At 34.2% G+C, this 24,723-nt stretch overlaps 1 protein-coding gene across 1 annotated transcript in view; it reads right to left on the bottom strand.

Annotated features, from left to right (window-relative positions):
- The window catches only part of ARAP2 (ArfGAP with RhoGAP domain, ankyrin repeat and PH domain 2), a 188,698-nt gene that overhangs the window by 45,475 nt on the left and 118,500 nt on the right, over positions 1–24,723 (bottom strand). The window contains exons 21-26 of the mRNA XM_081303707.1: positions 17,182–17,394; positions 13,762–13,867; positions 9,678–9,825; positions 8,127–8,195; positions 5,590–5,664; positions 2,498–2,615 (exon numbers count right to left, since the gene is read on the bottom strand). Of these exons, the coding sequence (XP_081159833.1) occupies positions 2,498–2,615; positions 5,590–5,664; positions 8,127–8,195; positions 9,678–9,825; positions 13,762–13,867; positions 17,182–17,394 (729 nt within the window). The remainder of the gene's footprint in view (positions 1–2,497; positions 2,616–5,589; positions 5,665–8,126; positions 8,196–9,677; positions 9,826–13,761; positions 13,868–17,181; positions 17,395–24,723) is intronic.

The raw sequence follows: 24,723 nt of genomic DNA on the forward strand, positions 1-24,723 counted from the left end.
TATCCTAAAATACATCAGTCCGCATTCTGCAGTAAATATCTTCAAAAACAACAGAAATAGAATAGCATGCAGGTAAGAATCAACTATCCAATCCCTAACCAGGGCTTAGAACTCTCTATCTAAGTGGTTCCCAATCTACAAGCAGGGATCAGTTTCTATGTGACTTCCATATTTGTATAAATCTGAATAAGGAGCCACAAAACACAAATCATTTATTATTTGTTTTTCCAGCTCAGTTAAAGAGACTTTAATGGGGTCTAGTCTACAACAGTGCATGATCCAAGAAGCCGTATGAGATATGAAGATCTAAAACATATGATCAATGCCCAAAAAACATATGGTCTGGGGTAGAAATACACACACACACACACACACACACACACACACACACATTACTATTCTATAAGGCAGGCTGCATATAGTACTATAAATCTACAAGCAAATGATCAGAAAGCAGTCAGTGTAAACTATGTTCATCTGAATATCATCAGAGGAAGGGGCACTTGAGCTGGAGCTTCAAAGATGGATAGGCAATGAAAAAAATCATGACAAAGAGTTTTAAATAGTGGGACAAAACAATCCAATTGGAGATTTAGAAATACAATTCTGGAAATAATGCCAACAGTTATCTTTCAATACCCTCCCCTTCCCCCCCCCCAAAAAAAAGATAAAACCAGTAATCCCATCCCTCATCACATCTTTTTTTTTTTTTTGTAAAGAAAAAGAAAAAAACCCAAAAGATTCTACCATTCCTGGATCACACAGTCATATGCCACAAGTTTATTTATTCAATAGATTTTAACAAGTATATATGGTTGTTATGTACTAGGCATGTGCTGGACAAGAGAGACCGAAAAAAAAAATGACAGAATCCCTACTTCCTTCCAAGAAGCCCCGGTCAAGACAGATACGTATAAATCCAAGTGCTCAGCACTATAAGAAGTGAGGAGACAACAAAGGCAATTGGGTGGGCCACAGGGTGGAAGACGTGTCCCCACGTGTCAGTCAAGTGCAAGGTGTCTATTCAGAAAAATGTAATATGAGAAAGCTAGCAAAGGAAACCAGAGAAGAGAAAAACTGGATGTTTAAAAGATGGACAGAGAAAGAATACAAAATTAGACAAAATGACTAGAGAACCCAGGAGGGAATCTAGATAGCAAGGAAAAGGAAGATCATCAGAGAAAGGAAAATGGAAAGGTCATTAGCAATCAATGCCACAGAAAGGACAGGTAACGTAAGGCCTGAAGCAAATCAGTGGGACTTGACAGCTGGGAGGTTACAGGAATCATCTGCCAGAGGAGTTCTGTCCACAGGGAGAACTAAGCCCCACTAGAGGAGATACTGAGAACTCACTTCCTATCTCCAGGGTCACTAGACCTTGGCAATGTATACTAAAAAAATAACAATATAATACAAATAAAAATTTTAAAGAACTGCTCATGGTAAAAAGAAATAAAGAAATAAAAATATCAAGATGGACTAAACGAATGAAAGACAAAGTACTTAATAATCCTATTTCATTCTAACACTGATTGCAGTCCTCCTAACAATGCACCACGGGGTATTTCAACATTGAATTTTAATTTTTCCTTGAGTTTGTGGGTGGCAAGGTTTTCCTTTTGGCAGTTTGACAGCTATAGCTGAAAGGGTCCCAAGACCTTAGTAGGTATCAACTAGACAGATGGTCAAAGTACAAAGACATTCTGCCCGATATTATTTTTTCCTAGAGGTCTTTAAAACAAAATGGTGTCATTAGAATGTTAAGCTTATTCAGTATTTGACTACTAGGTCAGTCAAGGTGTTTTAAAATGTCTTTTTACCCTTCAGTTTCTTTGGAACGAAAGATGACAAAATATTTGATATACTAAAGATAGAGCAAAGTTAAAACGTCAAAAGAGAAGCTTCTGCTAGGCTTAAAATAAAACTATTTTTAGAATAAGTCATCTTTTAAATTAGCATTCTCTTTTTGTGTTAAATAAGTGGCATATATGAATAAGTGGATGGTGGTAGTGACATTTACAACATTGTTATGGATCAAAGTTCTTGTTCTTATAAAGAAGGGCCTATTTCATGGGCTGGAGTTCTGGCTCAGTAGTAGAGCACTTGCCTAGCATGTGCAAGGCCCTGGGTTCGATCCTCAGAACCACAGAAAAATAAATAAATAAAATAAAGGTATTGTGTCCAACTACAACTAAAAAATAATATTTTTTTTAAAAAAAGAAAGGCCTATTTCATGAGGCAACAACAAAGATGACTAATGCATTACACTGTATTTTCATAGTCAACAAAATAATCTAATTATATGGAAGAATAAAATCATGTGAAGGTAAACTCAAGTGGTAACAACATATGTCAAGACATGACTAAGGCAGGAGGGAATTCATGATGAGAGGTTAATCTTTAGAAAAACATAAAATGTTAGTAATGACTTGTTGCCAAAGAAAGGATTTCTTCATCTAAAAGTAATTCAATAGTCTCTAGCAACAAAATCACTTACCTAGCTCTTCATTTTCAATGACTTCAAATGTGGCCCAAATGTCACCTTTTGTGGGAATAATATTTTTTATTGCTAATATATCATTAGTTAATTCTTCTGCTTCCATCACAGGAGATATCTGTAAGAAGAGCAACATTTCTTCAAAAGATCTTTCAGATACAGAAGCAGTCTTATGATAGGGCAATACTACCTCCACCTAACAATACCTCAAGTCTTCTCCCAGTGTGGATAAAACTAGCTTCTTCAAGCATAGCGAAAACAGCACATTCAGCTCTTCTCCATAAAACAGAATACATTTCAATGTAAAGGCAAAGGGAAATTACAATACAGATATCATCAAGAAGAATTATTTTGTTCATTTACTGAGCAATTAGATGACTCAGAAGGGAGGAATAACCTAGTCACTCACAGACAGGCTTTCAACACATGACAAATCCAACCATCTCCTAGGAGTAAAACTTTTCACTTGTCAGTTCTCTAATCAAGAGTATAGAGAGACTTGTTTATTCAGCCTGGGCCCCAAATTATACACAGTGACTGACTGCTGTTTGTCATGCCAAGAAGCCCCAGGGTTTTGGTAGTTTGTGGTGCACCCTGCCATGCCAAGTGACAGATGGTAGGACACCAAAGTATTTAAGAGCCAGGATTTCAGGGTATAGGGCAGAATCTGCAGTGCCAGCCTGGGGCCCCGGCTTCACAAGAGTCCCAAAGCCGGAGGCCATTGGATGAGCACACTGCCTCTTCTGGGACTTTCAGGGTTTCTGATTTGTTTCTTCTTGTTTTTGTTTTTGCCAGTCTTAAGTAGATACTGGCCAAAAGCAAGCTGACTTCTTCAGTGTTAGACTTCTGATGTAAAGTTAAACAAATAAAAGATATATAAACATTAGAATACTGCAACTGCAATTTAGCTTACATGTTTCCATAAAAGTAAATCCCTATTTAAATATTCCTTAGAAAAGGAATGTGTTCATTTCCATTTTTCCTTCGCTGCTTTACTATTCATAAGCCTAGAACACATACATAAATAACAAAAACATCTTACACCACAGGTAACTCACAGTGTCTACCTTTTGTACTTTATGGAATTTAGAGCTTGCTTTAGGGAATATGTTAATTATACAATGGAATCCACTCTGTTCTATTTTAAAGCTCAATGACAAAGTGGGAAAAGCGGAGAGTTTCGAGCAACAAAAATATCAGCTGAATTGTCTTCATGATGTTTTTGATCTGCATTGACCTAACCATTTTAAGAAGTATCATCCTTTATTAAATAATGATTACTGAGAAACCAAACCTCAGAAATGGGCAGCAGGGAGTGCCTCAGTCTGAAGCAGAAGGACTACATCCATAGGCCCTGCTCCAGGAGAGAGACCCAGGGCCCCCTTTAAAAACACCTAGAACTCCACACTTCAGAAAGCATTATTCTGTGGATTAGACTTATCAATATAATGAACACCAGGTATAGATTATGATGACCAAGTTTGTATTGTGGCCTAAATTTCTAGTTTCCATTGTTATGAATAAGATATCACTTGTTTCATCTATCTCTATAGGGTGAGGTAATTACCAGGAGAGAGAAAATGTAACTAAATAATTTTACAGTCTTAAGTACTAAGTCAAATGCTATTGATTTTTTTTTTCGTACAGTTTTTATGTTTTTTTGAGAGCATCTGGATCTTCTACAGGTAAAATTGTGAAGTCTTAAATATAAATACAATTAAATACAATTAAGATAATGTGACAACTTTCCTCAATTGTAAAAATTGGGTTTATAAGTAAAATTTAAATACACTATGAATGTGTCTGTGTATAGGTAGAATTAAATCATGTTCTCTAAATATCTCTTCCAGCGTTAATAATGGACTTGTGCTGATTGGTCTGTACTAGTTTCTCAAATCCCTTATGATCAAAATCATACACTCAGACTAAGAATCATGATATAGCTAAGGACTGGCAGGGCAAATGTTTCACAAAGCATTTGATGTTATAGCTGATGACTATAGCATTTAGCTCTATGTTTTAAGAAAGGTAATTCCATATAGTCATAATACATAACTATTAAAAATACCTAGAGTAAGAAATATAAGACAGGTATGGTGGCGCACACCTGTAATCCCAGTGGTTCAGGAGGCTGAGGCAGAAGGATCGAGAGTTCAAAGCCAGCCTCAGCAAAAGCAAGGTGCTTAAACAACTCAGTGAGACCCTGTCTCTAAATAAAATATAAAATAGGGCTGGGGTTGTGGTTCAGTAGCCAAGTACTCCTGAGTTCAATCTCCAATACTGCTCCCCCCCCCAAAAAAAATACAACATATTTAACATAACTAAAGTTTTGAGATATCTAATTCTGTGAAGGTTTAATTTTGCACTTCAAAAACGTGAAGAAGGTAAAGTTGAATTTGTTACATGGCAGAATATCTATTCCATATTCAGAAAAAGTAGTATTACCAAGTAGAAACATAAAATACCACTGTTACTATACCTAAGGCAGACTAATTACTGAATATAGTAGCATGAGAGGGATCGATTTTTAATTCAGCAAAAATGATCACTAGCATCAAGGAAAAAAAGTTACCCAATATTTAAGTACATTGGAAGATGAAATGCTAAAGGGTGAGAAATCAGGAATAACAATGATACTAGCACACGTAGTCACAGCTATTTATCAAACACGAGATGAACAATTTGCTACACTGTCCTACGTGCATTAGCTTAATGAGTCCTCACAGCAATGATATGATGTAAATATTATCTTTCCTCATTTTATAAGTGAGGACACTGAAACGGAGACAGAGTAGATAACTTGCCTAATGTAAGGAAGTTAAAAAGAGAAAAGCAAGCCTCTGTGCTCAAGTCATTTTCTAGAACCTACAGAAAATCCTAACTCTAACCTAAAGCACATAAAATGTGCTTTCCAAATGACTAAAACATAAAATTCCCAGAGGATATTGCTATGAAAAGTCAATCTTGTCATCAGTCACTGTTTGAACTAGAGAGGTAAAGGAAATAAGAAACACTGGAAAATTCAAAATATGTGAAAGTACTGCCAACATTCATGCTTTCCAATGGCGCGCTACATCCTCTCGAGGACTCACCCGAATTATAATACTACAGTCGGGTTCCTTCCTTTCCACATACACTTCAATTAACAAATCTCCAGCCTGGGAAACCTAGAAAGGACAGATGTGAAAACAGCACATATGTCACAAAAATTTACATAGGACATGTGAGGCAGTAGTAAAATCCTATTCATATTTCTCAATATGTTATAGCAATGAATTAGCTCAATCCCCTGTTCACAAGCATGATGTTCTTATTTCAAGGTATGGTTGATTAAACATAAGGAGTCTATACAAATTTATAATCAGTAGCAACTATCACAATGGGATTTGTCTCTTAAGAGTTTAGTGTTCTAAAAACACCCTTCTTTTTAAAATGAAATGGTAAATCTGGCCACACTGGAAATAAGCTGCCTTTGACAAGAGAAATACAGGAACCTCATCATCTACAGTAACAGGATAAACAAAATGAGGAGTGAAAGTGAGCCACATGCATTTTTTTCTCAATATTGTGTGCATAATAGTAATATTTAAAAGATAAAATAGTTCTTGCTATGTTTTCAAAAAGATGATATACTTGAATGAGGATAAATTAGGTCAGAGCAGTAGTAAAACTACAAATAGAAAAAGTAACTTTAGTAAGAAGAATAAAGTAAAAGTGATAGAATTAGGCAGAAAATGAAGGTAAGTTTTCATTTTAATTATCTTCAGGCAATTATTTAAGAACAATTATTTGGGTCATTATGTTCCAGAAGACTGACTAAAGAAGATACAAGTCAAAAAATATAAACCATAGATATGGCTATGTACATCAACAAAATAAAATGAAGAAGGTTAACAAAGAATGAAATGAATCCATGAAAAATATTTTCAGTAGCTTTTGTCAGAAATTCATTTTAGTTCCATAACCACTCAAAAATAATATCCATAACTCAATATTTTTTAAATGATCACAAAGGACAAACAATCATTCTGAAGGCAAATTTGTCTCTGCATAAAATCTAATGAGTAAATTTGTGAGGGAAACATTTAAAAATGTACTTTGAAGAAGTATTCCTAATTATAATGTCACCACAGGCATAGAAAAGATTATTTTCAAATTTTATTTCTCACTTTTGATGCTACACACAAATTCTAGGAAGAAAAAGAGTTGACATTTTTTGCTTTTCACTATGTATGCATAAACAAGTCTCCAGGAAGGACACATTTTAAAAATTTGAAAAGCAAACACAAGAGTACTCAGAGTAAAGCCAGAAAGAAAAATAGCTAAGAAATTCAAATAAGAGTGGAATATAGGGATTCAAATAAGAGTAGAATATAGAGACTGCCAGAAAAATACTCCAGAGGAGAGTTTTGTATGGATTTAAAAAATACTCAAGCAAAATAAGTAGTTTTTTCAAACTGTCCTCCTTTTCTCTTTCAACTACTATAGTTTATACACAATTATTTTTTATTTCTACTTATACTGAATTTTAAAGCAGTTATTTCTTTATTATAAATATAAAATACAAAAAGACAAAAGATATCTGTCCTTTATCTAATAATTATATACATAATGCTGCCAATGATTACCTCTCAGGCTCACACAACCCTTTATTTTAGTACTTAAACATTCCCCTGGAAGGAAGAAACAAACAAACAAAAAAAAGAAAACAACAACTGATGTGAACCAAGCAGTGTTAAAGCTAATACCACTGGAAGCTACAGTAATGATTTTGGGTCAAAATGGAGGAAATAATTAGTTCAGTGATTAATATACCAGCATTAGTAGTGGAGAATTTACACACCCCCGTCTCCTTCCAATGGATAACTCCTCTAATTAGTAATGGAAACTTCAGGACCAAGGCAAATTTAGGTTCTACAGGAGGAAGTATTTGCCTCATTATCCAAGTGTAACCATAAACAGAGCACATCTGACCCATTTCTGTTATTTACATTGGAACTCTGAATCCACTATGATTCCTAGTTACTAGAGGATGACTAAGGATTGCCTGTAAGAAGGTACAGTAAGTACTCCTTAAATAAGACAGAGTAACTTGGAAAGGCACAGTGCAACCTGAGCACATAAATCCAACATCATATGACTGAGGAAAGCAAGACAGGATTTAGAAAGCTGACTTAAGACAAAAATTAATGTGCTACAGACATCATATTAGAAAGTGTCTCATTAATATAGTCATCTCAAAGCATGCAGAGCAAAAGCATAAAAGAAATAATTTATATTTTCAAAACCATTATGGAAAGAATCATTACTCTCTCTGAATTTGCAATTTATTCTGGTATTTCTTTGGCTTTAAATGCTTCCTTTGAAATCCACTGGCATTTTTAACAGTGTTTTTAAAATCAATAAATAAAACTGATTTCCTCTTTATGTTAAAAATTATATTCACATATTTTGCATCTATGTATCAGGTTGAAAAACTATCACCATTGTTTTATCAAGATTCTTTATCCCCATTACTTCTACTTTGTTTCCAAAAGAAATTTGAAAATACACAAAACAAATCTCTTTGTTTACAATAGAAGCTTTTGCTTTTGTTTAATTCTTTAAAGATCTAACTATTACTACTCACTTGAGTGTCTTTCCACTTGGTAATAAAGCTATTTTCTATGTCCATTTGTTTGACTTGGTCTTCTTTAACCTGTTTAAAATATAATTTTGGACATTCTAATAATGTAGAGTACAAGGAGCGATGGTACTCATCCTCACAAAACTCTTCAGAAATTTAAAAACCAACAAGTTGAAAATAAATGAGAACGGCCATCTTAATCAGCATGGCCAATAGAGTCTCATAAGTTCAGAAGACATTTTGATGATTCCTTCTGGCTTCAGATTCCACCCACAGAAGCCCTCATTGTTAAGGAGGTTTACAGAGCAAAGGGGCTGATGTCTTCTTTCTGAAAATTCTTGTAGGTTGAGAAACAAAGACTTGTTTCTCAAATCCAAATGTTCATTAAGTGCTCATTAAATCTTTAACCTCTAGGATGAGTGGAGTTTAACATAACTACAATGATAACAATTTAGCTTCTATTAATGGATTGGTATAAAACTAGAAAATAAAGAGAGCATGTAAAGCCACACAATTTTTTTTTTCTAATTTTTCAATCAGCATCAGACTTTTGCAAAGAAGTTGCCATTGATCAAAAACAGTGGACACACAAAGGGAGAAAAAAAGAGGAGATCAAAGAGCAAAGAAAATTCAATAACTCTGGTGTCCATTCCTCTATGAATTAATATAGAAACTGGGTTATTTTATTAAAATAGTTCCTTTCTCTTTTCTAAGGAATCTTGTGGTAAGTTATTTTTAATACAAATATAACAACTACATAAATGACAACCTATCACACCACCCACCTTGGTTTCACCTACTATATCCACACCCCAGAAAACAACTGAGTCTTATCAACACCATTTGATAAAATGCTCAAAAAGATTACAGAGATGTTAGAATTACACAAGGGAACTGGATATTTAACCCATACTTACCCTATTCAAACCTTGGCCATATTTTCTTTTATTTTTATTTATTTGATCCTTCCTATTCTAGCAGTTGACTGATCAAACATGAAAACACTAACTTCATGAAATACCAAGTTGAAGAGACAAATAATTAAACAGTGATAACTTAGCAAAAAAAATTGTGGAATAATAATAGTATTTCAGAATTTTGTTGCTGTTGTTGTTGAAGGAATCATTACAACAATTTTTTAGAAACCCTAAAATGCTTTCAGTTGCAGAATTTAACAGCCCAGTGTTTATTACTGAATGTTAAATTCAGAACTTCATACCTCTAAGTAGACATACTTAATGCATACACATACTGAGGAAAAAACACATGTACACACACAAAACCCCCTAGAATAGGACTATTCTGTTCAACAGACACCAGATGGTAAAAAAGGCTTAAAAGCAGCCAAATTTAAATGAATGCTATTGCTTAGAAATGCTATTGCTTATAAAGCTAGTTTTATATAAAAACTGAAAGAAAATATAGCTATCCTATATTTTCCCTGTTTCTAAATATCCATAAAGACCTGAATAATAGCATCCTAAAACATGCAATATTCTTTGCAAATAGTAACATCAACTCCATTTAAACAAGGGCAGGATATAAAATATTTACCTCAAATATTTCAACATAATTATTAATTAGGTCCTCAATTACATTCACTTCTTCACTTGTTTGTCCCTTAGTTTGAAACAAACAGGATGAAAAGACCAAAGCCAAATTATGGGCATTCATGTGATTGATTTCTGAGCACTTTTGAACCCTGTGAGAGAAAAGCATAGCTCATTAAGGGACACTTCTGTTTGAAAACTGCATAGAACTGCAAGTCAAAATCCTCATTTATAATATTTAAACATGTACATTTTGAAATTGTTTAATACAAAAAGCACAGTGGTGGTTTAAAGGAAAGCACATGGTTCTTCTCCCAAGTATCTTGCAGTCAAGTTAAGAACATAAGTAAAACTACTGTTAAAAGATCAGCACAAGTAACAGAGCAGCACTTAATGCTGACTTAGAGGACGAATTGACCACGTCCACATAGTTCCAGATAATGAAATGACCTAAGGCCAAAGCATAAAAAGGGCATGCAGAATGGTAGAAAATGAACGGTGAAGCTACAGCATAAATGAAAAAAAGAAAGGGCAGGAGGCAGGTAGGAGCAAGACAGGAGGGTAGACTGTAAGGCATGCAGTGGAGTGTTCCAAATTCCAGGTTCCAGTCTAGGCTACATTTTTTTTTTTAATTTCTTACATACATGACTATAGTGGAATGCATTACATTCATAATTATCTATTCACAGCATAATTTTTGTAACTCTGTATATAAAGTATGTTCATGCCAAATTATGCCATTATACATGAGCGCTCTTATTTTTATATATTTTTTTATTTTTTGCATTACAATTCCAGGTCTAGCTTGGCTAAGAAGAGGACTAGAACATGGCAGAATCAGAGAAACACTAGAATTGGGGGACAGTATAATTCTGTTTGTCTTGAACTATAAATTTAATGGTTGGTTAAGTATGTAAGTTAACTATAGCTATTTTAAAATATATTCATTTGGGGAGTAGATGGGCATATGTTTATAAATATATTTTGATATTTGTATTACTAATCATTAAAAATCTTTCCCATTCAAAAGAAAATAGTTATTCTTAAGTAGCCCTAAAAAATAAAGACATATTATTATTGCAAAAAAAAAAATAGGCTACATTTTCTAGAAAGTGGATGTCAGGTTTGGAGAACACCTGGTGGCACGTGTATGGTATTCAGAATAGGATATAATTACATCTCAAAATTCAAACTCTCAATTTATAAATATCACTACACCTTTCTTGGATATAACTAATAATGCCTTTTAAAAATAGAGATATGAATATATCAATCAACCCTTCTAATCAGTAAGGTACAACTTTTAGGTCTTACAAATATCATTTAAAGTTTTAACAAATAAAAGTTTCAAAGTTATAAAAAATAAAATAAAACCTATAGTCACCATCCCAAGAAATGAAGAGTTGAGTTAGTAAGAATATAGTAGAGTGGAACTACAAGTAGTTAATGGTCTCTACTGGACACTGACTGTATATATACAGTCATACTGTATATACAGCTGCTCTAGTGCCTGTTTAACTTCATTTGGAAAATGTTAAAATACACACTAAAGAAGAGAGAACCACCTCCATTAAAGGCATATATCAAGGTTATGTCTATACAGAATACAGATTCTGGTAGGTACAGAAAGAATCAACATGATAGTAATATATATGATAATGTAAGAAATCCTAATAAAATGCAAAATTGCATAGCAGAGACAGACCACGTATGATCATCATATACAATTTACAAGATGCAAAAGGAATTGGAATTTAATAAAGGAGGATGTAACAACTGCAGACACCCCTCTCAAAACCATTCTGTACTTATATCAAACGAGACTGTGAACATTCAGGAAATTTATCTCCATGTCAGAATCTCACAGTCAAGAGAATCTCACTTTAATCACACTATACTGCATAATACATATCTGGTGAATGGTATTAGGTGGATGTGACTGGTAACAGAAGTGGTCTTTTACCTAGGGTAGGGATTGAAAATGCTACATCAACCTAACCTTATCCAAACTGACCTCTCCACCTTTTGGTGACACTATCAGAAGTCCAAGGAAATTGTTTTCTAATGCCCTTCATAACCTCTTGTAACCTCCTGCCAGCCAACTATAAACAGTGTTGTCTCCTAGTACTCCTCTGTTCCAGAGATAGCCTTCATTCATTTCTCATTCTTACTTTTTTGCTTTGGATAGGGTCTTGCTATTTTGCCCAACCAGGTCTCCAGGTTGGTCTTGAACTCCTGGGATCAAGTGAACCTCCTGTCTCAGTCTCCTGAGTGGCTGGGGCTACAGGTGCACACACTGACCCCAGTTTGGATTTATCTTTTTTTCATACCCAGTTAAAATGTTTCTTTAAATCTAAAGGATAGGGTGGACTCAACCCACAATGAAACACTCATTCTCTCCTCTATAATTCCATGCTGCATCAAAATGTATCCCAACATCTCATAAACTATATTTGTATTAGACAATAAGAAAATAATTTTTATAGGCTGGGTATGTAGCTCAGTGGTAAAGACCTGGTTAGCACACACAATTCTCAGCATGTACATGTACCACCTCCACCACAATAACAAAATCAGTTTTACTGTAATAGAGATACATGCATGAGAACCAGTGGTTGGAAAGCAATTAAAAAAATAAAAAAGATGACACAATATGGAAGCTTTCTTAATCTAGATACTTTTAGGAGAAGTCAGCTTTACAGAAATTTATTCAAAGGAGAGCTGGGGCTGTAGCTCAGTGGCAGAGCACTTGCCTAGCATGTGTGAGGCACTGGGTTCAATCCTCAGCACCACATAAAAATAAAGAAATAAAATAAAGACATTCTGTCCATCCACAACTACAAAAAATTTTTTTAAAAAAGAAATTTATTCAAGGGAATACTTTCTGGGTGCAGGGAGTTACAATAATTCCTTAAGCTAAATTCATGCTTACTAAAGTTTTTATACTAATACTTGCTGAGATCAACACACACAAACCAACCTTTAGTTTTAACTTCTCAAACATCCTCATCCTTCAGATTTCTCGTCACCAAAATATTCCTCATTTCTTTCCACATGCAGAGGGACCATCAGGCCCTGGCATAGGAAATGTTCTAGACTTTTAAAATCAGGATAAGGATATCTGATTAACCAATAATCCAAAATATCTGGAGTCAGAGAAGCAATAAACTAGAAGAAATAAGAGTTTATAAAGCATTTACCAAGAGAAAACACTGTGCCCAGATCTGGAAACAGTGTCTGTTTAAGAACTCTTGTCCCTCAACACAGCAATAGATCACTCCATCTCTCCTATTTCAGTACTGCATGCTGCAAATTCCCTATTTAAAATCTGTCCCCACATCTTAGAGGCAGTGATAATACTATAGAATGTAGGCTGTATAGTACATTAAGAAAAATAATTCCTTCTTCTTACAAATTCTGTCTAAATAAGTTTTTAAATTATTGTTTACACATGTGACACATTTCAGGATGCTGTATTATTATTATTTCTGATTCATTTAAGAAATTCTCCAGTGCTATTTAACAGCAACTAAATTACAGAAAAGAAGGCTGATATCAGTTCCAATGATGAAGCTACACTAAAATGAGGGAGAAAAAAAGGGAAGGGGTGGGTCCCATGAAAATAGAAGGTGGATCAGGAAGGGAATAGAGGAGGAGGGAAGAGGGACAAGAAAGTGAGGAATTATGGAATGAAATTGACCAAACTGTGCTATGCATATATGCATATATATGAATATACCACAGTGAATTTAACCTTTAAGTATAACCATAAAGCACCAATTAAAAAAAAAACATGATGGAAGACAAGTAGAATAGAGGAAGGGGAACAGAAAGAGGGAAGAGTGGAGGGAAAGAGAAAGTTCTGGAGACTGAAATGAAGCAAATTATATTTCATGCATGTATGATTATGTCCAAATGAATTCTAATATTATGCATAACTATAATGCACAAATAAAACATTTAAAAAATATATAGTGAAAGATATACAGCTTCATGTAGAATATTAGTCACACAACTTTAAATTAAGAAGTAATGACTTATTGAATACCATGTTTGAAGTGTCTAGAAATGCTCATGAGTTCACTCACCTATAAAGGTGTTCGATGATAGCTGCCAGTGTTGCTCGGTTGACCCCTGGAAGAGTACGTATAAATGCTCCATACTTCTTAGTTCTTTCCTTGTCATCTTGTGTATCTGGAGACAAAAAAAAAAAAAGAAATCTTAGGGTTTAAGCCAATCACTTATATTATAAATTTGCCTTTCATCAATATTTCAAAATATTATTTACAAGAAGATTAGAAGAAAAAAGATTAAAACTTCTAGAATAATTGCCTATAATTATGGAAAAGCATTTATTCACATAAACTTTCCATGATTCTATGCTATAGCTCTTATAATTTTTATTTTAAAATAAAGCACTTTGAAAACAGAAAAGGGTATGTTGTTGTTTTCTTATCTTCCACTGTGTGGACTACTGAACCTCAACTTAACAGGAAAACATTCAGTTAATTACTCAAACTAGAGGACAAATTGAAAAGCCAAGCCAAAAGTATTTTAACTCTAGCTGTGGAGAGGTTTTATTTTTTGTATTTGGAAATGACATTTCTGATCCTCTTTCCTTATGAAAGCACAAAGATCTTCCCAAAGATATGAATGAACGATCCCAGAGCTATGAACTTGTTATCTTCTCTGATCTAGGCAAATGGCCTTTTAGCAGCCATGGTACCATTAAATGTCTGGGAAAAAAATGGGAAGATAATCAAAGAAATCACACACAAGTCCTTACACTGTGATCCAGACTTAGAAGTTGACGAGCCTCTGCCTTTGTTATAAATAGAAATCAACCATGAAGAGGAAGATACTGCCCAGCCCCAGAAGTCAAATCCCTGGACAAACTATGGTCAGGAACCCCAAAGTTCTTGACTCCCAAGGATGCATGGATTTGGTTCAGCCTAACTGATTAGCTGACACAGGAAATGAAGATCATTCTTCAAATAAATAACTTGCCCTGACTTTGTGACTCAAGGGAACCACACTTAACTATTTTCAATTCCCAACTACCTTTGGAAACCAGACCAGTTCACATTTCCTACTTAGTCCTACATATTCTATTCTTTAACTGTCATGTGTAACTAATTAAAACAAATTAAAAGAAGATAAAAGTATATAGTCATTTGTAAGGACACTAGGATCTCAGAGGACATAAGAAACTCTGTGACACATTTTCCAAGTACAATCCTATACAAAACTGCAAGTATTAGCTCTTTTGTATGAATTTTGCCAGCACATGAGCTCCATAAAAATAAACATGGTTGTATGGACTTAAGTGCCCTGTAGATAACTCTGCAAAAGCAAGAAGGGAAAATACTCAAATAAAGGAAATTCAGAAATGAATTAAGAATTATTTATATCCCTAATTAGTATTAATCTAAACATTTGTCCTAACCAGTTTTTAATTATAGAGAAAACTACATTTATTAATAAAATGTAATTAATATAACTACACATATAAGAAGTCAAGCTAGCAAAAGATATTTTCATGTATGAGATAAATGATATTTTCAAAATAAAGACAAGAAATTGGAAAACAAAATTTGGGAAAGATTTCTGGTCATGCAGAATATATATGAGCAGTTAAATTAGTTCAGAATTGAGGTGACTTAATACTGTTCTTAGAACAGATCATGCATCATATGAATAAGTGGTATGCCACTGCAAGGCACTGTTGGTCTCGGGTGCATAAGACACGAGCATTCTCCTGTGAGGTCCCCAGAGGGTTATAGTTTATCCTTGTCAGATGAAACACTGGGCACTTAAGAAATATCTGACTGAGCTATATTGGATCTGAAAGAAAAACACTTAAAGGTCATTCAACCTGGTATTTGAAGCACTCACCAAGTAGATTCTCAAAGAATTCACATGCAAGTGAGAGGTGAACACATCCCCTTTTGACGCTTGGCTACTCCTCACCAACAATCTCCTCCAAGAAGACTGGCAGTGTTAAAGACTTCTTTATTATCTGACCACTTTGGCAAAACTTATTTCTTATGTATTTTTGATAAATGATTTTAAAATAAAGAAAAATTCTAAGTCATCATGAAATAGTTATTACAAATAAATTTATAGTTATAATAAAATCACCTTGAAACAAAAATAAGTAGTAGAAGGAAGCTGGGCTTAAAGAGATGTTTATCTAATTACATTTTTTAATATCCAACAAAACTATAAAACTTTTCTTATTCTCAGTGAAGCCTTTTGATTTAAAAAATATTTGGAAGCAAATAAACTACTACCTTCCGAACATGTTAAATTATGAGAAGTGTTAGTAACAATACTACTCTCTTCTTGCTGAAGCTTATAAGGAATAATATGAGATAATTTTCAAACTGTATGTGTGTTTGTGTGTATAATGTTTGTGTGTGTATATACATATGTATACTGAATACTTTCAAATAAATAATTCTATTTCTCAACTCTCAACACTTGTGTCTGAGGCACTTAGGCCAAGAATATCATACAGCGACATACCACTTATTCATATGCTATATGGTCTGTTCTTCTAAGAACAATATTAAATTGCCTGAATTCTGAACTACTTTAATAGCTCATTATATTTTTTATATGACCTGATCTCTTTCCTGAATTTTGTTTTCCAATTGCTTACCTTTATTTTGAAAATATAATCTATCTTTTTCTTATAAGACATATGAATATTAATAAAAAATGAATTGTACTGCATTCTGCTGTCATATACAACAAATTAGAATAAATAAAAATTAAAAATAATATATATTCATAAAAAAGATATATGAAAACACATTTTCACTAGCATGATGTTTTATAAGTGTAGGAATATCATCTACCCAAATTCAAAAGCCATTTTATGAAAATATCTTGAAACATTAATTGTATAAGAAACAGATTTATAATTATGGTATAAATCAAAGCTAAATTTTAAGAACTAGAAAAAAGACTGAAAATTATCATTTTGAAAATGAAAATAAATAAGAAGACCTTATGGTTTACTATGAAAAATTTGAAAAAAAATATATGTGTATCACACATACAAATGTACAAACATACTACAAGTATGGAGAAAAAAAAACATTGTAATATGTAAAAATGAATAGAGATGAAACAGATGAGATTAAAGATAATTTTACATTTAAAGTCTTTAATGTTTCAACAAATGGATCGGTCTTCAATTAATGCATACTAAAGTAGGTTTTAATGAAATTAATATGATCCAATAAATGATTAAATAATCTACTTTTCTAGGTCCATTTCTTAAGTTCTCTTACAGTGTAACAAAGCTTTATTTCATTAGCTGAAATCTAGGGAAAATGAAGAAAGTAAAAAAATATATACTGTTATGTACAATAAAGAGGTAGAATAAATAAAAGAGGAATGATGTGTCATGTGATAATTTTAAGATTATCAAAAATTTAAAATAAATCTAAATATCAGTGAAGGTAAGCCTGCATCATGTTCCATAGTCCAGACATTACCTAATGCAGAGATCCAATATGGGTAGAGCTCCTTGGTGAGAAGTGCATCGTCAATGTCAGAGAGAAAGCTTTTCAACACGCCTGTCACATCTTCAAGCTGATGTTTCCCAGCCCTCAATTTAAAGCTTCTTGCATCCTTTTTGAAACTCTCCAGGAGTTCACTGATGCGCAAAGGATCACCATTCTTTTGGTAGATATATTTGCATCCTAAGCCTTTGTTTGTTTAAAATTAAAAGAAAAAGTTAAATGAAAAAATGTCTCCATTCAAAATCTATTCTGATATCTTAAACATGGAACAAATTTTTGTGTTGGGATGATGATGAAGACAAATAAAAAATTATGCAAGAGTGAAAGACTTCGTTCTTCTAATTTTAGTATTTGAAATGTAAACCCGATAAACAAACTATTCCACCTTCATCTTTCAAGAAGTCTTGGATCAGCACACCCTGTGCTACACTTCCTAAGATCTTTTTCATTATTTTTTAAAAAATTTTATCTTAAGTGCCATATCTTTACTTATCTCCCAGAATACAATCTAGTCTCCATTCTGACAAAAGTGAGTATACATTTTCCTAAACTTTGACCCCCATATCCATTCATTAGATTCTTCCTCTTTCTACCTTCTCCCCCTTCCCAGTAAAGAGTTGGGTCATTCCTTTTGCAAAACTACTGATTCACCAGGTACCCTATATAAATAAAAGTGATAATTAGTAGGTGGTACTAATTCTCCACTGTAGAATTTTGAACACTGTCTGCACAAACACAGAAACCCTCCCCCTTCCCAGGGTCCTTGTTCTTCTTCCTTTCAAAACTAAGCTGTTTCCTACATTTATCCCTTCTACTATCTCTCAGGCTTGCAAACCCTTTCACCATACAGTGTTGCTTCTGTCCCTAGTCCCACTGTTGGTAACACTGTCATCAAAAATGTCAATAATGTTCTTTTCTTCTGGAAGGATTTCTGATTTCAGCTAATGAAAAATGCTTCAACATTGGACACGCCAAAGGAATCCTCCTTAAAACTCTTTAAATCCTACAGCTTTGATGACATGATGATTTCTTATCTCCTCCTTTCCCCTTCCCTCTGTGGTTGAGGAAAGTGTTCATTCTGCCTGTGCAGTCTTTGCTGGTGATTCCAGATATCCATCTTCAATTCTCTTCTCTTCTTGGCCCCCAGAAAATTCTCTAGGTGAGACCATTCAACCTCATCACTTCAACACCTACATATATATTTTTTCCTGTATTTTAATTTCCAAAATTTTACACACACACACAAACACACACACAAAAAAAAATTCCTCATTCTTAGTATATGGTATTGCCTTCTTACATTCTTGCAAGTAAGAACCTTTCTTTCTAGCTTATCACATTAAGAAAAATACTATGTCCCATAGATATTTCATCATATTCTCACTCTCAAAACTGTCCCCGTTTTCCATCCCATATGCTGTTATCTTGTGCCCTTGATTCCTCACTGCACAACTCCCTGACCCCATCCCTGTGCTGCCCTACACAATGCTAACAGTGTGACCTAAAAACAGGTGTTGTTCATATTACCAGCAAGCTCAAAAATCTGGACCCTGCCTTCCCGATACCTATAGGGCAAAGTTAAAGAATATGTAAAAATCAACAGGAGTTGGTTTAAATTTCTGTATATTGTACATGCTTCTTCTCACACTAAGCACTGGCCGCATTTAACTTCAAGTATGCAAACTTCCCTAAAAAGGGGAAGACTTCCTTCCCTTACCATCTCTGCTCTGGGTGAAATCCAATACCAAGGACACCTGCAGGGGTCCTTGCATCTCTCCACTGTAGAATTTTGAACACTGTCTGCACACTTGTCTGTCTCTCATCCTTAAATCTACAAACTCCTAGACTGCTAGGGTTTCATCTTATTCACTGTATATGTCCAGCAGATATGTGTCTAAAGAACTCAGTAGGCATTCAATAAGCAATTGCTTAATGCAAGAATAAGTAAATTCTACAAAAATATTATTTTGACTACGTGTCTCAGACACTACCTTCTTTGCTGAGGAAGTTTCTAATAGCTGGTACTTAAATAAGTTTGGCAACAGATGCTACAGAAATACAGAAGACCATTAGAAATTATTTTGAAAACCTATATTCCAATAAAATAGAAGATAGTGAAGACATCGATAAATTTCTTAAGTCATATGATTTGCCCAGACTGAGTCAGGAGGATATACACAATTTGAACAGACCAAATCAATGGATGAAATTGAAGAAGCCATCAAAAGACTACCAATCAAGAAAAGCCCAGGACCGGATGGGTATACAGCAGAGTTTTACAAAACCTTTAAAGAAGAATTAATACCAATACTTTTCAAGTTATTTCAGGAAATAGAAAAAGAGGGAGCTCTTCCAAATTCATTCTATGAGGCCAACATCACCCTGATTCCGAAACCAGACAAAGACACCTCAAAGAAAGAAAACTACAGACCAATATCTCTAATGAACCTAGATGCAAAAATCCTCAATAAAATTCTGGCGAATCGAATACAAAAACACATCAAAAAAATTGTGCACCATGATCAAGTAGGATTCATCCCTGGGATGCAAGGCTGGTTCAATATACGGAAATCAATAAATGTTATTCACCACATCAATAGACTTAAAGATAAGAACCATATGATCATCTCGATAGATGCAGAAAAAGCATTCGACAAAGTACAGCATCCCTTTATGTTCAAAACATTAGAAAAACTAGGGATAACAGGAACATACCTCAACATTGTAAAAGCAATCTATGCTAAGCCTCAGGCTAGCATCATTCTGAATGGAGGAAAATTGAAGGCATTCCCTCTAAAATCTGGAACAAGACAGGGATGCCCTCTCTCACCACTTCTGTTCAACATAGTTCTCGAAACACTGGCCAGAGCAATTAGACGAAAGAAATTAAAGGCATAAAAATAGGAAAAGAAGAACTTAAATTATCACTATTTGCAGATGACATGATTCTATACCTAACAGACCCAAAAGGGTCTACAAAGAAACTATTAGAGCTAATAAATGAATTTAGCAAAGTGGCAGGATATAAAATCAACACACATAAATCAAAGGCGGGCTGGGGATGTGGCTCAAGTGGTAGCGCGCTCGCCTGGCATGTGTGCGGCCCGGGTTCGATCCTCAGCACCACATACCAACAAAAGATGTTGTGTCTGCCAAGAACTAAAAAAAAAAAATAAAATATAAAAAATAAATAAATAAATAAATCAAAGGCATTCCTGTATATCAGTGACAAATCCTCTGAAATGGAAATGAGGAAAAACACTCCATTCACAATATCCTCAAAAAAAAATAAAATAAAATACTTGGGAATCAACCTAACAAAAGCAGTGAAAGACTTATACAATGAAAACTACAGAACCCTAAAGAGAGAAATAGAAGAAGATCTTAGAAGATGGAAAAATATACCCTGTTCATGGATAGGCAGAACTAACATCATCAAAATGGCGATATTACCAAAAGTTCTCTATAGGTTTAATGCAATGCCAATCAAAATCCCAACGGCATTTCTTGTAGAAATAGAGAAAGCAGTGAAATATGGTATATTAAGAACTATGTAATGTTTTGAACAACCAACAATAAAATAATTAAAAAAAAATATATAACACCTGAAGAAAGCTTAAGAGGCAAGGATTGAACTGGAGAAGTTATATGGCATATAATTAGAAGATAATGGACAACTTTTTCTTCTATGTAAACCTGTCAATAAGAAAAGAACAATGCCATCCTGACATACTCCTGACATACTCCCCCAAGAAGCATAAAATTTCGCTAAGAAGGAAATCTCAATGACCAACACACACCATCCCATAGGCTATTCCAGAAATGCTAATTAAACCTAGGGAATAAAAGTTTGCCAAAAAAAAAAAAAAAAGAAAAGAAATAGAGAAAGCAATCATGAAATTCATATGGAAAAATAAAAGACCCAGAATAGCAAAAACAATGCTAAGCAGGAAGTGTGAATCAGGCAGTATACCGATACCAGACTTCAAACTATACTACAGAGCAATAGTAACAAAAACAGCATGGTACTGGTACCAAAACAGGCGGGTGGACCAATGGTACAGAATAGAGGACACAGAAACCAATCCACAAAACTACAACTACCTTATATTTGATAAAGGGGCTAAAAGCATGCAATGGAGGAAGGATACCATCTTCAACAAATGGTGTTGGGAAAACTGGAAATCCATATGCAACAAAATGAAACTGAATCCCTTTCTCTCGCCATGCACAAAAGTTAACTCAAAATGGATCAAGGAGCTTGATATCAAATCAGAGACTCTGCGTCTGATAGAAGAAAAAGTTGGCTCCGATCTACATATTGTGGGGGCAGGCTCCAAATTCCTTAATAGGACACCCATAGCACAAGAGTTAATAACAAGAATCAACAAATGGGACTTACTTAAACTAAAAAGTTTTTTCTCAGCAAGAGAAACAATAAGAGAGGTAAATAGGGAGCCTACATCATGGGAACAAATTTTTACTCCTCATACTTCAGATAGAGCCCTAATATCCAGAGTATAAAAAAAACTCAAAAAATTAGACAATAAGATAACAAATCACCCAATCAACAAATGGGCCAAGGACCTGAACAGACACTTCTCAGAGGAGGATATACAATCAATCAACAAGTACATGAAAAAATGCTCACCATCTCTAGCAGTCAGAGAAATGCAAATCAAAACCACCCTAAGATACCATCTCACTCCAGTAAGATTGGCAGCCACTATGAAGTTAAACAACAACAAGTGCTGGCGAGGATGTGGAGAAAAGGGTACACTTGTACATTGCTGGTGGGACTGCAAATTGGTGCGGCCAATTTGGAAAGCAGTATGGAGATTCCTGGGAAAGCTGGGAATGGAACCACCATTTGACCCAGCTATTGCCCTTCTCGGACTATTCCCTAAAGACCTTAAAAAAGCGTACTACAAGGATACTGCCACATCGATGTTCATAGCAGCACAATTCACAATAGCTAGACTGTGGAACCAACCCAGATGCCCTTCAATAGATGAGTGGATAAAAAAAAAAATGTGGCATTTATACACCATGGAGTATTACATAGCACTAAAAAAATGACAAAATCATGGAATTTGCAGGGAAATGGATGGCACTAGAGCAGATTATGCTTAGTGAAGCTAGCCAATCCCTAAAAAACAAATACCAAATGTCTTCTTTGATATAATGAGAGCAACTATGAACAGAGCAGGGAGGAAGAGCAGGAAGAAAAGATTAACATTAAACAGAGACATGAGATGGGAGGGAAAGGGAGAGAAAAGGGAAATTGCATGGAAATGAAGGAGACCCTCATTGCTATACAAAATTACATATAAGAGGTTGTGTGGGGAATGGGAAAATAAACAAGGAGAGAAATGAATTACAGTAGATGGGTAGAGAGAGAAGATGGGAGGGAAGGGGAGGGGGGATAGTAGAGGATAGGAAAGGTATCAGAATACAACAGTTACTAATAGGGCATTATGTAAAATTGTGGATGTGTAACCGACGTGATTCTGCAATCTGCATTTAGGGTAAAAATTGGGGGCTCATAACCCACTTCAATATAATGTATGAAATATGATATGTCAAGAGCCTTGTAATGTTGTGAACAACCAATAAAAAAATTAAAAAAAAATAAAAATGAATTTAAAAAAAAGAAATTTGAAAATAATTTTGTTGATGCAAATTAAAAACAACTTCCCCCAAGAACTAACTGCTGTACTTCATTAAGAAAAACTTAAAATCCTAAAAACTATATCATGAACTTGATACAGTTTAAACCTTGACAGGAAGAGCACAGATAATTGGTTTTTAGATTTTAACTCAATAGGCCCAGAAGTTCAAAATAATTATTACATAAAGACTTTGAACAAACTCCCTGCATCCTACAATCACTGGGCAGTTTTTCTATATTCACATCAAATCTTTCCTTTTATACATGCAATTAATATTGAGCTTTTACCCCATGTTCTACTTCCAGAAACAAATGGTTTACTGGCTTTATTGCTTTAATGTGCAAGTTAATGCACCTTGTGTTAAGTAGTTATAATGCATGAGATTTAGCGGAAAATGCTATGATGCTTAGTGGTTTTAAATTCAAATGGTTTTAAAAGCAAAGAAACTTCTGATTTCCCTAGAGAAATGTAAAACTGGCTATACTAGAATGAGTCAGGATATTTTAATCACTTGTCAGCTTAAGAAAGACCATATGTCATTAATTATGTAACTAATATGTGAAAACTCCCCATGAGGTCATGCTCTTGCTAAAACACAAGTGTACAATGCATGATAACCACATATTTCCCCCACTTTAAACAAACGCTGATCAGGAAAACAGATGCACTACCATTGCAAGGAACTTTCTGTATCAGTAGGCCATGAGTGTGTTCATGTATAGATTTTCAGTAGCTATATAAAGCAAACACAATGAATCTGCACATTAAAAACTCTACTTGAATTACATTTGAAGTAAAATACTTAAAATGACATGCTACTCAGAAGAAGAGATTAAAGGTACACATAAATGTAATTTCTGAAGATTATTTTTGTTATAGTTCTTGTTATTTCTGATATCATGCTCCTCATCAGCATACGGTCAGTTGCTCATTTGAGGACTGTCTTTAATGTTTAACTCCTACCACTGTGTTTCTGTCAACACAATGTTTTAATGTAGCTCTGTCACTAATTAAGTCTTGTTTTTAAATTAAGATAAGAAGACACCTTTAATATTAGGAAAACAGAAAGGTTAACACATCTTTAAAAGCAAGCATTTCACTCCTTTCCACACTTGAGCTCTAATAAATGGTACTTATCTATGGGTTAGAAGGTGGAAAATATGTTTATATTAAAAAATGTAGTTAAGAAACTTATACCTTTTGGAATATGAAGAATATACACAACTAAGAATGAATTTGAAAGATTCATGATAATTTGAAAATAAATGACAATAAAGGTTAGTTTTAAGGCATATCTAAAATACCCACCATATCATATACATTTTAACTGAAGGTGGACCCTATAAATATAAATCAAATTGCTTTTACTTGCTAACTACTCATTAAAATATCTTGCAAATAAACCAGTTATATCTATAACCATGCTTAATATAAACATCTGACCAACCAGTCGAATGCTGTAGAAGCACACTCCGTATGCATGCCAACACAACACAAATTCTTTAACATATTTTCCCATAGTTTACCATTTCTAAAAATCATGCTTAGGCACTCTAAGTTACTCTAGGCTTTATTCTTGGCTTGTAACCACTGAAAAATAGTTTTTATTATTTTACATACTCTATATTCTTTCAACATGTTATTTAACATTTTCATATGTACAAAGGACAAAGAAAATGTAAAAAAAAAGTATTATATAGTTCAGATGTATTTACCAGGGAGAAGAAATGGCAGCTAGCTGAGCAGTGACCACGCTTTTGCTTTTCAGGGGCACACTTGGGAATGTAAGGGGCATTAATCAGCCAATGGAGGCACCACTTAGAAACTGTAAGAGTGATACTAT

Source organism: Spermophilus citellus (assembly GCF_964194105.1).
Source record: "Spermophilus citellus genome assembly, chromosome: 8".
In the NCBI taxonomy this organism is placed as follows: domain Eukaryota; kingdom Metazoa; phylum Chordata; class Mammalia; order Rodentia; family Sciuridae; genus Spermophilus; species Spermophilus citellus.